This window comes from Schistocerca americana, chromosome 1, assembly GCF_021461395.2.
Source record: "Schistocerca americana isolate TAMUIC-IGC-003095 chromosome 1, iqSchAmer2.1, whole genome shotgun sequence".
Taxonomy (NCBI): Eukaryota; Metazoa; Arthropoda; class Insecta; order Orthoptera; family Acrididae; genus Schistocerca; species Schistocerca americana.
This window is the reverse complement of record NC_060119.1, coordinates 1,007,704,189-1,007,716,853: the sequence shown is the minus strand read 5'-3', so window position 1 is coordinate 1,007,716,853 and position 12,665 is coordinate 1,007,704,189. Positions and strand designations below refer to the sequence as shown.

The following is a 12,665-nucleotide window of genomic DNA, read 5'->3' as shown; positions in this document are numbered from 1 at the left end:
TACCAGTTAAGTAAGGGAAAAAAAACATAATAGGTACACTAAACAGGCTCTGTGTATTCCCTTATAAAATTTATTTGTTGTGTTTGTATGTATATATTTTCCTAGAAAAGAAATGGCTATGCTTTGATATGTAGTTTCACTCCTCTGGCCTTTGCCACACAAAATTGATCAAGAACATGTGTCATCAAGGTTTCTTTGACCATTACTAAACTTTACCATTGTTAGTTTTTCAATTTCGATACTACATTCCGACTTTTTCTATCTACAGCCACATCTACATCTACAGATGTACACTGCAACTACTGTGAAGTTCACGGCAGAGGGTATGTCACATTGTGCTAGTTATTAGGGTATTTTTCCTTTCCATTCATATATGGAGTGTGGGGAGAATTAATGTTTAAATACCTTTGTGCACGTTGTAATTACTGCAATCTTGTTCTCTTTATCCCTATGGGAGTGAAATATGGTAGGCTGCATTATATTCCAAGAGTCATCATTTAAACCCAGTTCTTGAAACTTTGTAGCTATTCTGTGAGATAGTTTACTTCTATATTCAAGATTCCGCCAGTTCAGTGTCTCAGCATCTCTGTGGCACACTCCCCCTAGTCAAACAAGACTGTGACCCTTCGTGCTGCCCTTCTCTGTATATATTTAATGTCTTCTGGTATACCTATTTGGTACAGCTCGCACACATTTGAAAAATTTTCCCAGATGGTCACACAAGTGATCTGTAAAAAATCTCCTTTGTAGACTGATCGCATTTCTCCAGTATTCTACCAACGTAATGCAGTATGCCACCTGCTTTATCCACGACTGTCCCTATGTGATCATTGTACTTCACGTCCCTACAAATTATTAAATCCAGGTCTTTGTACAAGTCGAGTGATTCCCAATGTGACTCATTGAAATCATGTTCATAGGATTTTTGGTTTTGTGAAATGCACAATTTTACATTGCTGAACATTTAAAGCAAGTTGCCAGTCTTTTGCATCACTCTGAAATTTTATGAAGAACTGACTAAATATTTATGCAGTTACTTTCAGACAGTGGTTCATTATAGATAACTGTATCATCTGCAAAAAGTCTGAGATTACTATTAATATTGTTCACAAGGTTATTTATATATAACACGAACAGTACTGGTGTCAACGCACCTCCATGGAGCACAACCGAAATTACTTTTATATGTCGATGACTCTCTATGCAAGATAACTTGCTGCATTTTCCCTCCCAAAAAAACCTAAATCCAATCCCAAATTTCGCTTCATACGCAATATGATCGTACTTTTGATAACAAACATAGATGTGGTGGACTTAAATGGTTTTTGGAAATCCAGAAATACTGCACTATCTGACTGCCGTTACGTACAGCTTGCAGTTTGTCGTGTGAGAAAAGTGCGAGTTTCGGAATCCGTGCTACTTGACATGGAGGTCGTTCTGTATACTTTCACCCATCGGTACTGGTTTAAACGAATTGATGCGAGATGAACATCCGTTGATGTCTCGTGTGAACCGGTGTGTACTTGAATACACCTGACGAAACCATATCATGTGCATAGTGAGTAGTTGATTAATTGATTTTGAAAAATATAAAAATATTTTATTTTTAATGAAAATGAATAATTATTGAAATTGCTTTCATATTTTAATGATTTGTTTTAGAGCTTAATTTATTGGAAGGTTGTATCAAGAAATATCTTTGTGTATGAATTGGTATGTAGTATCTTTGTTTACGTTGACGCCATTCTTGTGGAAATCTTCGATCTTCCCGGTCCTGTAGAGTCGCCATCTTAATCGAACGTAGGTATTTTACTCATGGAGGAAACTCGTAGTACTGATGGGGATATGAAATCTGAAGTAAAGGTATGGAATTATTGTAATTATTTGTGAATGATGAATGTTGGAAGAATTCGTTTATTACGTAAGAAAATTGATCTACTAAGAAAAACATATCTTGTAATGCGTAAGTGGTCGGCTCCGGGTGCGGGTGAAACAGCCATAACGGTATTCGTATTCCTATTAAGGAACCCAATATATTCTTCATAAGTATTAAGATTTCGTGTAGCTTAAAATCCAAGAATCTGATCAGTCTGGAGGATTTCCAGCAAAGTTTTGTGAAATATTGAAATGCATGAAGCAGCAAAATGCCGCATGTTAAAGGCATTCGATCTTGTGCACAATTTATCTCCCTTTTTGTTGAGATATGAAATATTTTGCCCAACTAAAGGTTTTCGAAAAGTGTTAAATCAGTGTTCTGCTTTCTAAGCTTTGTCAACGTGTCAGGATTTACACAAATGTTTTTCTCTTATCAATGTTTGTATTGGCCAATGAGAAATTATATTGTACATTTGTTTATGCCTTCGATATGTTCGTACTGCTTAGATGTTCGTGGGGATATGTTAGCGTAGGATGTGAAATTATTTGTGTTAATTGTAGCAAGAGTATTTTAGTGTTGGATGAATGATTTTCTCAGTGTGCAAAATTTATTTTCAGCCGGAAAGAAAGATGTCGGGCTCTGGTGATCATGACGACGAGGCTTATGTTGTTAAACTGCGTGGCTTGCCATGGTCGACTACGGTCGACGAAATTTTACAATTTTTCAGTGAGTATCGTGAAAGATATTTTACCTACATTAAGCATACGTTAATTTCTGTGATCAAGTGGACGAGAGTGTAGGGCTTTTTGTGCTTGTAGTCGTAGCTTAGTTGCATGTGACGTGAGTGAACATTAAATAAAATTATTGTTAGAGGCCGGAACTGCTTCTGAGTTTAAGAGATTGGCGAATACCAGTACATGACAATGTTGTCATACATTTACGTTGCTGTAGATTTAGTTTTACTTCAAGCGCTTTTATTTTTGAATACTTCAGGCCATACATTCATTTAATGTTAGAAATGTCTTTACAAGGTTTAAATAGTCTGCAGGAAGATATGTTGTTTCACCTTGGAAAGTTGATAATGCGAACTGTTGTTGGAATTACATTAAGCTGAAAATTCAGAATTTGTTTTCCAGTTTTGATATCAAATGTGAACAGTAAATGTTGACCCATGTATTTCTCTTGGCATTTGTACAGTTGTTGTTTATGGGGTTGAAGTCAGTAAGGTAGATGATTGTTTTATAAAGGTCAGTGGGGAGCTTAATGGGTTAAATTTTACTTATGGCAGTGCTGGCATAGTGTGTTGATATTGGTAATGACCGTTGAGTGCTGGGAATTGACATCCATATTAACACAAAAGGTCCGTTTGAGCAGTTACCAGAATGCGCCAGACAACAGGCTGTACTGCGCATGCGCAGCTACGATGACGTAGGCAGCCCGTGCTTTGTGCTTGCTCTGCTCATACGCTTTTCGTCGTATTTCTGGTGGGGCCTCACGTGACCATGTGTAGCCGTGCCGCCCGTGCGGCATGTTGTTGAGAGAATATACTGAATTGTTTTATCATATCCCACACAGATAAAGGATGCAAATAAGGAAGCAGTTCTTGGCTTTTGAGTCATTTCAAAATTAGACTCCACAGCTCGAAGTACCATAAAATTTTTGACAGATATTTTCTTTTAATTCGTGCTCTGCAATTTTGTTATGTAGCATTTTCAACACGTTTACATCTACACATCACTGCAAAAAGCTAGTAGGATGGAATACAAATTACTTGCAACAAAAAAAAGAGAGAGTTTCTTGTGTAGCTTACACCGGAATAAAGGACAATAAGTTTCATAACTATTTCAAAATGTGAAAAAATTAACATGGTTGTCTATGAGGCAAAGAAACGGTACAACTGACAGTTTATATTCTACTCTAGGAATAAATATGAAGCCATGTGGGGAGTTAAAACGATAAAACATGGTATGCTGCCAGTCTAAAATTTAGGATAGAATGGCATTCTATAAATTTAAGACGTAAACACAAATAAAGAAATAACTTCAGGCCCAGAGGAAGTACGAGACAAGTGCCTTGTGATCGAAAAACACTTTCACAGAAGGCAGATCTATAAAATTCTGCTACAGCTGTCATTATATTTGAAACAAAATATTTAGTTCAAAACCACTGACCAAATTTGCCCACTTAGCTTCAAGTCAATGATTACGTATGTTCGTATGTATATAGCATTAAGAGATCTTACAGTGTCATACAAGGAACAGGACATCAGAGACTACTCCAGCAGCATCGGAATTCCATAAACCATACTAAATGCTTCATTCCGCTCTAATTGCACATTTCTATGTCCAGATGGACTCTGAAGTTCCTGATATTCAGCTTTTCATGTGGTTCTCGTGATACAAATTTTCTTGGAGGTCCAGTACTGTATTCTCATATTTGGTTCTTTATTATGGTATAACGTTATTCATCCCAGAAAATGAAAATTTGCACTTTAAATTGAACAAGGTTGAAAGTAGCTAATAGCGCGGAATGAAACACTTCGTTTCGTTTCAAATAAACTAACTGCCTCAGCGGAAAAAACATTAACTCCAGCAAATTTCTCTATAAAACAGACAGAAATAGCTTCATTAAGACATTAATGGTTGATTACTAATAAACTGGAAATAATATAAAATCAGAAAATTGAAACTACTAACTTATTTTGGTCTTTCATGGTTATGAGAATGTATATTAATTCACTTGATGGCTCCCGGCCACAGAAATCTGTTTTGTTTTCATTTGACGTGGGAGCTGTAAACGAAGACACGGCCACGGGTCACGTGAGGAAGGGCCCCCCACTATAACTCAGCTTGCTCTGCACGTGCGCGAATCTGGCAGCTTGGGCGCGCCAGGAAAATTTTTCCGGGTAGCTTCTGGCTACTTGCTGCTACTGCTCGTACACCAAACAGCCACGCTCCAAGTAGCCAGAAGCGGGAGGAAGGCACTGCTCATACGCGAATTCAGCTCTGCGCATGCGCACGAGCCCGCTGGCAACTGCTCATACGAACCTAAATATTTTGTTGTGAAATATTCACTTGAAATTTAAACATTTCCCTTGTTGCCGTGTTAAAATTTGCTTATTTTGCCCTAAATCGGCGGAATTTACAGTCTCGCCTCACTAACATGCTGTGGAGGTGCAGCTGTGAAAGAATTCTGAAACAGTGATTTATTAGCTTTCCTTCTGTTCCTCACTAAATTAAGGTCAGCATCGTATGATAAAGTGCATCCTTGGTGCAAAATAAATGTGCAATGTTTTCACTTATGTTCCAAAACCCATAGCATTTTTTGTTTCACTAGCTAATGACAGCATGAAAAATTACATCTTTCATAAAAAAAGTCTGTAGTTAGTGGAATAACACGGTAGATGGCGGTTTTGCATAATAACTATGTGGCAAAATACCCTGTGGGTGCTATAATTTGCCAAAATCTCATTTTGATATCTCACTGTTCATGAAATGGGAGGAATGTTGTGGATATTTCACACCTGACATATAAAGCTACAAGTAAAGCAAAAATGATTTTTTTTTTTTAATGGTGTCTTGAAAGGAGGGTATAAGATGAACATCAACGAAAGCAAAACAAGGATAATGGAATGTTGTCGAATTGTCAGGTGTTGCTGAGGGAATTAAATTAGGAAATGAGACACTTACAGTAGTAAATAAGTTTTGCAATTTGGGGAGCAAAATAACTGACGATGGTCGAAGTAGAGAGGATATAAAATGTAGACTGGCAATGGCAAGGAAAGCATTTCTGAAGAGAAATTTGTTAACATTGAGTATTGATTTGTCAGGAAGTTGTTTCTGAAAGTATTTGCGTGCAGTGTAGCCATGTATGGAAGTGAAACATGGACGATAAATAGTTTAGACAAAAAGAGAATAGAAGCTTTCAAAATGTGCTACAGAACAATGCTGAAGATTTACATAACTAATGAGGAGGTATTGAGAAGAACTGGGGAGAAGAGGAGCTTGTGGCACAACTTGACTAGAAGAAGGGATCGGTTGGTGGGACGTGTTCCGAGACATCGAGGGATCACCAATTTAGTATTGGACGGCAGCGTGGAGGGTAAAAATCGTAGAGGGAGACCAAGAGATGAATACACTAAGCAGATTCAGAAGGATGTAGGCTGCAGTAGGTACTGGGTGATGAAGAAGCTTGCACAGGATAGTGGCATGGAGAGCTGCATCAAACCAGTCTCAGGACTGAAGACCACAACAACATAGTGTCTGTAAAATTGTTGGAGGAAGATTCTAGACCATGTGCATCAATTCTGTCATTGCTAACCACCCAAAAGTTGGCAAATGCTTGTCTGCCTCCCCTGAACAAATAAATGAAGTCACCCACCCCATCATCCAAAACTAGTCATTGGACATCAGCCACTGTATCCTCTGCGTACCATACTTGTCATGGGTCTGCTGCCCAATACAAGAATTTTGTAACTTTATTCCTGCATGAAAATGACTTTGCTATAGCTACGGAGTGGAATTTCTGTGGAATTGACATGGAATATTTCCTTGCGATGGAATTGGAGGAACAGCCAAGATTGGCAGCCCATGCTATTTTCAGAGGCCTTCAGATAATGAAAAATTGATGCCTCGTGATTTAAGTTCTGTGATATTTCATGCTGCTTCTGCATTGCCCAGAAAGAAATTGAACAAATTTATTTAGATCAGGAAAGAAACTTTGCCAAAGGCCGCACAGTTGCTGGGACAGGCGAGTGTCCAATTGAAGTCAGTACACAGAGCTTCCAGGACATAGTTCACATGTTGTGGCTTGTGATCTTGAAGTACAAGAGTTCCCAGTTTCCAGTGATGCTGCAATATTGATAGTTAATGCATTGAAAGCAGATGAAATTCTAATTGTTTGAACTACCACATTACAGTCTGGGTAGTGGTGTGTGTGTGTGTGTGTGTGTGTGTGTGTGTGTGTGTGTGTGTGTGTGTGTGTAGTGTCGTGTCATAGATAAAAAAAATTACTTGTGTAGCTTTCAGCTGTAGAAATGGAACCGAAGCTGTCCATCCAAGACTTTGTGGAAACTAGGTTAAAATGTCATTGGATTCAGAAATGGTTTGAGCTGGAACTCTAGCACCAGTCCACTGGAAGTGTAATGACCTACATCATTCATTAACAAAGAGCCTTACCTTAATGTTTCACAAAAAATGTGAAGATTGCACTCAGCCCATCAACCATCACTTCACAATTTGTCTATCTAAAACAACAGTGTTGACGATCTATTATCCTACTGCATTGCCACATAGAAAGGCATAAAATCCCTGTAGCCATATGGAAGAGAGATTTTAATTTCCTTTATTTTAACAATACTAAGTGTAATGTCAAAGGTTGCAGTACTGCTGAAGGCTGGTGCATAATGTAGTGATTTGTTTATTGAATGGTAACACAGCAAACATTGACTTGTGCTGTTGTCTTCAACAGCCATGAGAGACTGATCTAGTATAGCTGCCGGTAGTGTAGACTTTTCGCCGTCCTGCCTTAGCAGTCTTGTCGCCTGGGTACACCATCTTGGATGTTGTCTACATGTCGCCTCCCTGTTATTGGCTGTTAGACTAGGTATGCCATTGGAAACTGTCCATACTTGACCTTCCTCGGGAAGGTGGGGGTGATTTAGTTCTGGTTGACACACTCCTGGAAGTTAGTAGAAGGCTAGGATATCAATACTGTTATTGTGAGTGTATCCGCATAAAAATATTAGTAAATTAAGGTCTCTCCATGTATTCAAGCAGTAATATCAAAGAACACGCTATCAACAAGCACCATAAGTTGTTGCTCTTCCAAACTCCGGATCAGATGGGAGTTAGTGGTGCAAGTGAAACAGACAAGTAGATGTCCCCAGGGGTGTGATCAACTTCTTGAAAACCACCTGTTCAGTGATGTTGGGTAGGAGTCACGGTATCACACCCTGAAGTTATTAACATGAGTGCCTGATTTGTGAATAATCAAAGAGGGATTTCGTGTGATTTGCTGGACCCTTAGGTATGAGTTAGGCAGAGTAGTGGTGTAGTGAATGGTAAAGATAGTCCTAACATACAAAAAGTCATGGATTCAAATCTCTTCAGGTGCTTTGAAAAATATTTCTGAAACTTTGTTAAAATCACAATTTTTGTCATTCAGTTAATTGATTTTTTACTTTTAATCCTTTGTCACATCATTTAAATCAATCTATTAACTTTTATCATTTGCATTTTAATTTTTTCTTCCTACCATCATTTGGAATCCTAGTCATGTGATTTTGTTTTCATGTATCAGCTTCAGTTAAATTTCTGCAGTGTTATCATTTTATATTGTCATTCCTGTTGCTGGAATTTTATTTACAGTTCCTTCTCTTGTTTCAGTCTTCATCTGCTTTGTAGGGCTCTGCACCTCAGTTGGTAAAACGGAACCCTTATATAATCCCTTTGTTGTCCTTGTCCCACTGTCACTGTTAAAAAACTCTCAAGAAAGGTTAGGCAAACTAAAGTATACAGTCCCTTGGTGCTGTAAAAAATTGAAGCTTCAAAGCCAATGGAATCAAAGTGAAATTCGGCAATAAGCAGGATTCCATAGTACAACCAAAGGAAAAATCCCAAAATTGTTTTGTTTTATTCATGATACGAAAAATATTTTTTTATATATAAAAACAAAGATGAGGTGACTTACCGAACGAAAGCGCTGGCAGGTCGATAGACACACAAACACAAACATACACACAAAATTCAATCTTTCGCAACAAACTGTTGCCTCATCAGGAAAGAGGGAAGGAGAGGGGAAGACGAAAGGAAGTGGGTTTTAAGGGAGAGGGTAAGGAGTCATTCCAATCCCGGGAGCGGAAAGACTTACCTTTGGTGGAAAAAAGGACAGGTATACACTCGCACACACGCACATATCCATCCACACATAGACACAAGCAGACATATGTCCTTTTTTCCCCCAAAGGTAAGTCTTTCCGCTCCCGGGATTGGAATGACTCCTTACCCTCTCCCTTAAAACCCACTTCCTTTCGCCTTCCCCTCTCCTTCCCTCTTTCCTGATGAGGCAACAGTTTGTTGCGAAAGCTTGAATTTTGTGTGTATGTTTGTGTTTGTTTGTGTGTCTATTGACCTGCCAGCGCTTTCGTTCGGTAAGTCACCTCATCTTTGTTTTTATATATAATTTTTCCCACGTGGAATGTTTCCTTCTATTATATAAAAAAATATTTTTTGGCACATTTTATCTGACTGTCCATTCACCTCTGAACACTTCTTTCTTAGGAAGTTGACGTAACAAATCGAAATTCGTCAGCTAAGGTCTAGTGTCGTGTGGTGGTGTAATAAATGTAAGCTTTTAAGTCAGTGCAGTCAAAAAGATATGGCCATCTACATTTCTCATTTTCATATCTTGCCAGTATCGATAACAGGTAAGAAATGTTGAAATTCTCAATTCTTGTGATGGATGATCTATCTGTTGACGTAGTTAACTTTGTGTGGAACCCCTGGTGCGTGAGTAGTACTCAGTTAGTTGAATTTTTTGTTTGTATGACTATCACACAGAAAATGTCCCTCTTGTAGTAATTACATGTTTCAACCATTGCACCTCCACTGTCTTCCATTTTTAACAAACAGATCAACATTTTAAAACTTTTAAATGTAATAGGTAAATGAAGATAATTAAAATGTCATGCACAGTTTCCAAATGAAAAAAGACAGAGAAATGAGAGCAAATAAACATAATACAATGATTAAAGTGGTGCAGCAAATAATTATAAGTTAATAAATCATATTTAAAAAGATTAATTGAACAAAAATATTTTGGATAAATGTTTACAAATAAGAAATTTTGGAGTACCTGATGAAATTGGAACACAATCTTCCGCACGCAGGAATCCATCTGAACCATTACATTACACTGCTAGTGTGTAACATATTTAAGGCTGTTTCATCAAGTGAAATCCTTTTTTGTCAATTACTTGCAAACGTTGGTCCACTTCGAATGATTCCAGGTTATGAGACCTGGGACCCTAACATACACCACTGAAACAGTGATAATGGCCTCTTAATTCAACCAAGGAAACCCAGGAAGGGCTGGACCAGTGACAATTGTACTCACTTCATTTACTGGCAGAATACATGTTTATTTTACAATTTCAATCACATGGCAGCCAATTCAGCATTATTTTTAAATTAATCAAAAGGCGAAGCAGTGAGAGATCCATTTAAAATTCAATGCAAATTTAAATAATTCACAGAAAACTTAAAGTTTAACCCAGATTAAGGCATAAGTTGGGGTTCCAATACACATCAGAAATAGCTTAAGCCGAAGACAACAAGCTAAAGGATACAAATTCAGAATTATTCCAAGTATAACTTTAACAGGAGCATTACCGTATTTACTCGAATCTAAGCCGCACCTGAAAAATGACTCGAAATAAAGGGAAAAAAAATTTCCTGAATCTAAGCCGCAGCTGAAATTTGAGACTCGAAATTCAAGGGGAGAGAAAAGTCTTAGGCGGCACCTCCAAATCGAAACAAAGTTGGTCCATTGTAATATGAGACACAATTTAGGCCGAATGAATGACGATACAGCTACAGTAGTTTGGTTCGTGACGTATGCTTAACCCTTCCTTTTCACGTGCTTCGTCTGGTTTGAATTGATTGCTTATTTTTCTTTGATCTGATAAGTGCCGCTCTCTTTGTTATAGGTGTTTGTCACTCTAAGCTGAAGATGCATTACTGTACTGTCATGCATCGTTTGTCACATTCTGATAATGAGTGTTTAAAGCCTGTCGCCACTCGCAGCATGGCTTGCTTTTGTGTGTGATACCGTTGCTTACAAAAAAGGGGGGGGGGAGAGAGAGAGCAATAGTCTCATTAGCGAAACAATGGCAAGAGACTGCTATTTGTTGTTACTTACACTGCTGCTTTCTTTGATAATGATCAACAAGAACCAAATAATAGACTGTTTATGATAGATGATATTCTGAACGAGAGTTTAGCAAAAAAATTTCTCTGATTGAAAATCTTTGCAGACACCTCTTTAGTACATTACATTCTGCACAGAAATTAGGGTCATCTTAGATTTAAAAATACAGTCAATTGCCGTGCTTCATTTCTGACTGTATCACTATTACGCATAAGAATAATATGAATATAAACATGACATGATATGTATGTTCTTCCGCATTTGCTGTTCTCACTCTAGTTTTGTAGTTTAATAGGCAGACAGAATTTAAATGAGATAGCAGCAAACATGAAAGAATACGTGGCAAAATGTGTATATTCGTATTATTCTTATGGTGAAGAGAATAATGCATGTGATTCACAATTCATAAAAGTTCCTATTAGCAACCATCTCTTCTCACAGTTAGGAAAAAATTCAGAACGTAGAGTTGGCCATATTGACAAACATCCATACCAGTTTTGCCAGTTGGATTTTCGTAGTACATTGAAATGCTGTAACATTTGAAGATGAACAATACGGAATTTGTATTTACTTAGATGGATAATGTATGAAAATGCAGTGGTCGAAACTCGGGGCGGAGGGAAAAAAAGCTAGTCTTCCACCTTTTTTAAAAATTTATTTACTGACGCAGAGGTTTTGGCGCCAGTATTTACCTTTGTGCCTGCAAAGCATGCCTGTGTAGTGCTACATATATTCGACGGCAGAAGTTACTTGTGGCGGCACCTACCAACATTTTTCAGAACTTCTGCTCACTTTGCACTCGATTCTAAGCCACAGGTGGTTTTGTGGATTACAAAAACCGGAAAAAAGTGTGGCGTAGATTCGAGTAAGTACGGTAAGTAGTGTGACTGTAGTTGGAGGAAACAAGATGCACCAGTGTGGGCTGCTGAACATGTGCACTCCAAATAGCGTAAAACAGCCAGTTAAGCAAGCAGATGAGGCATGGGTATGCGGGGCTCGATCCTAAGTAATGCATACCAGCAATGGATACAAGAAATTATTAATGGCAGTTCCCTGCAGCACAAATAATTTTAATTAGAATTCAAACACAACCATGCATCAAATAATTAACTCTTAGGATAGAATTTAGTAATTTAAGCTCTTACCAGAAACCATGAAAACTTACTGCCTTTTAGCAAGTCAACCAAAAGAATTATAAAACCAGCTACAAATATTTTTAAAAAATAATTTCAGCAATATGCTGGTAATTACAGAAAAATTTTTCTTTCCAGCAAATCATTAAAGCAACTGCAAAGATACTCGCATGACATTCAAAGCTCATCAGTACACACATTAGTCCATACCAGTTCGGAGACAGCAAATGCATCCTGGAACAGACCAAAATTTATCTGGGCCACAGATGCACTATATAATTCATTAAACAGCATAAGCCTTTAGCATTGGCTTCAAAGAAACCAGAACAACAAAAGCAAATTATAAATAGGCCAATAAAACAGCAGAATAGGCACCTATTCAGACATAAACAATTAATCTGTGGTGCCTCCAATTGAAAATGATGGCCAATCATTTACTTTAAAAATCTGGATTAAAGGGAGGCGGTAACACCTGCTAGTGCACCCTGCCAAGATTCAATCAAAATAAGCTGTTTTCTGAAACACAACTCTTCAAGCTATCTTGATTTCATCTGTCATATAGGTCATGTCAACTTGGTCATGAATTTCTCGAGATATATACATTCGACCTCTGTATCACAACTATTAAGAAATAAGGTATTTTCCTTCAGTCTTAATTTTTTTTTTAAATGTATATTTTGTAAATAACTCTTAAAACAGTAGAGAACAAAAACGTATAATAAACCAAA

The 12,665-nt window shown here is 37.7% G+C and overlaps 1 protein-coding gene across 2 annotated transcripts in view; it reads left to right on the top strand.

Moving 5' to 3' along the window:
• Positions 1-1,734: 1,734 nt before the first annotated feature.
• Positions 1,735-12,665, top strand: part of LOC124616076 (heterogeneous nuclear ribonucleoprotein H-like) — a 33,619-nt gene continuing 22,688 nt past the window's right edge. Inside the window, exons 1-2 of one of the 2 annotated variants that reach the window (XM_047144326.1) lie at positions 1,735-1,863; positions 2,494-2,602. In XM_047144326.1, coding sequence (XP_047000282.1) covers positions 1,816-1,863; positions 2,494-2,602 — 157 coding nt within the window. In that variant the 5' untranslated portion in view covers positions 1,735-1,815. The remainder of the gene's footprint in view (positions 1,864-2,493; positions 2,603-12,665) is intronic. The other variant, XM_047144333.1, reaches the window with a different exon arrangement.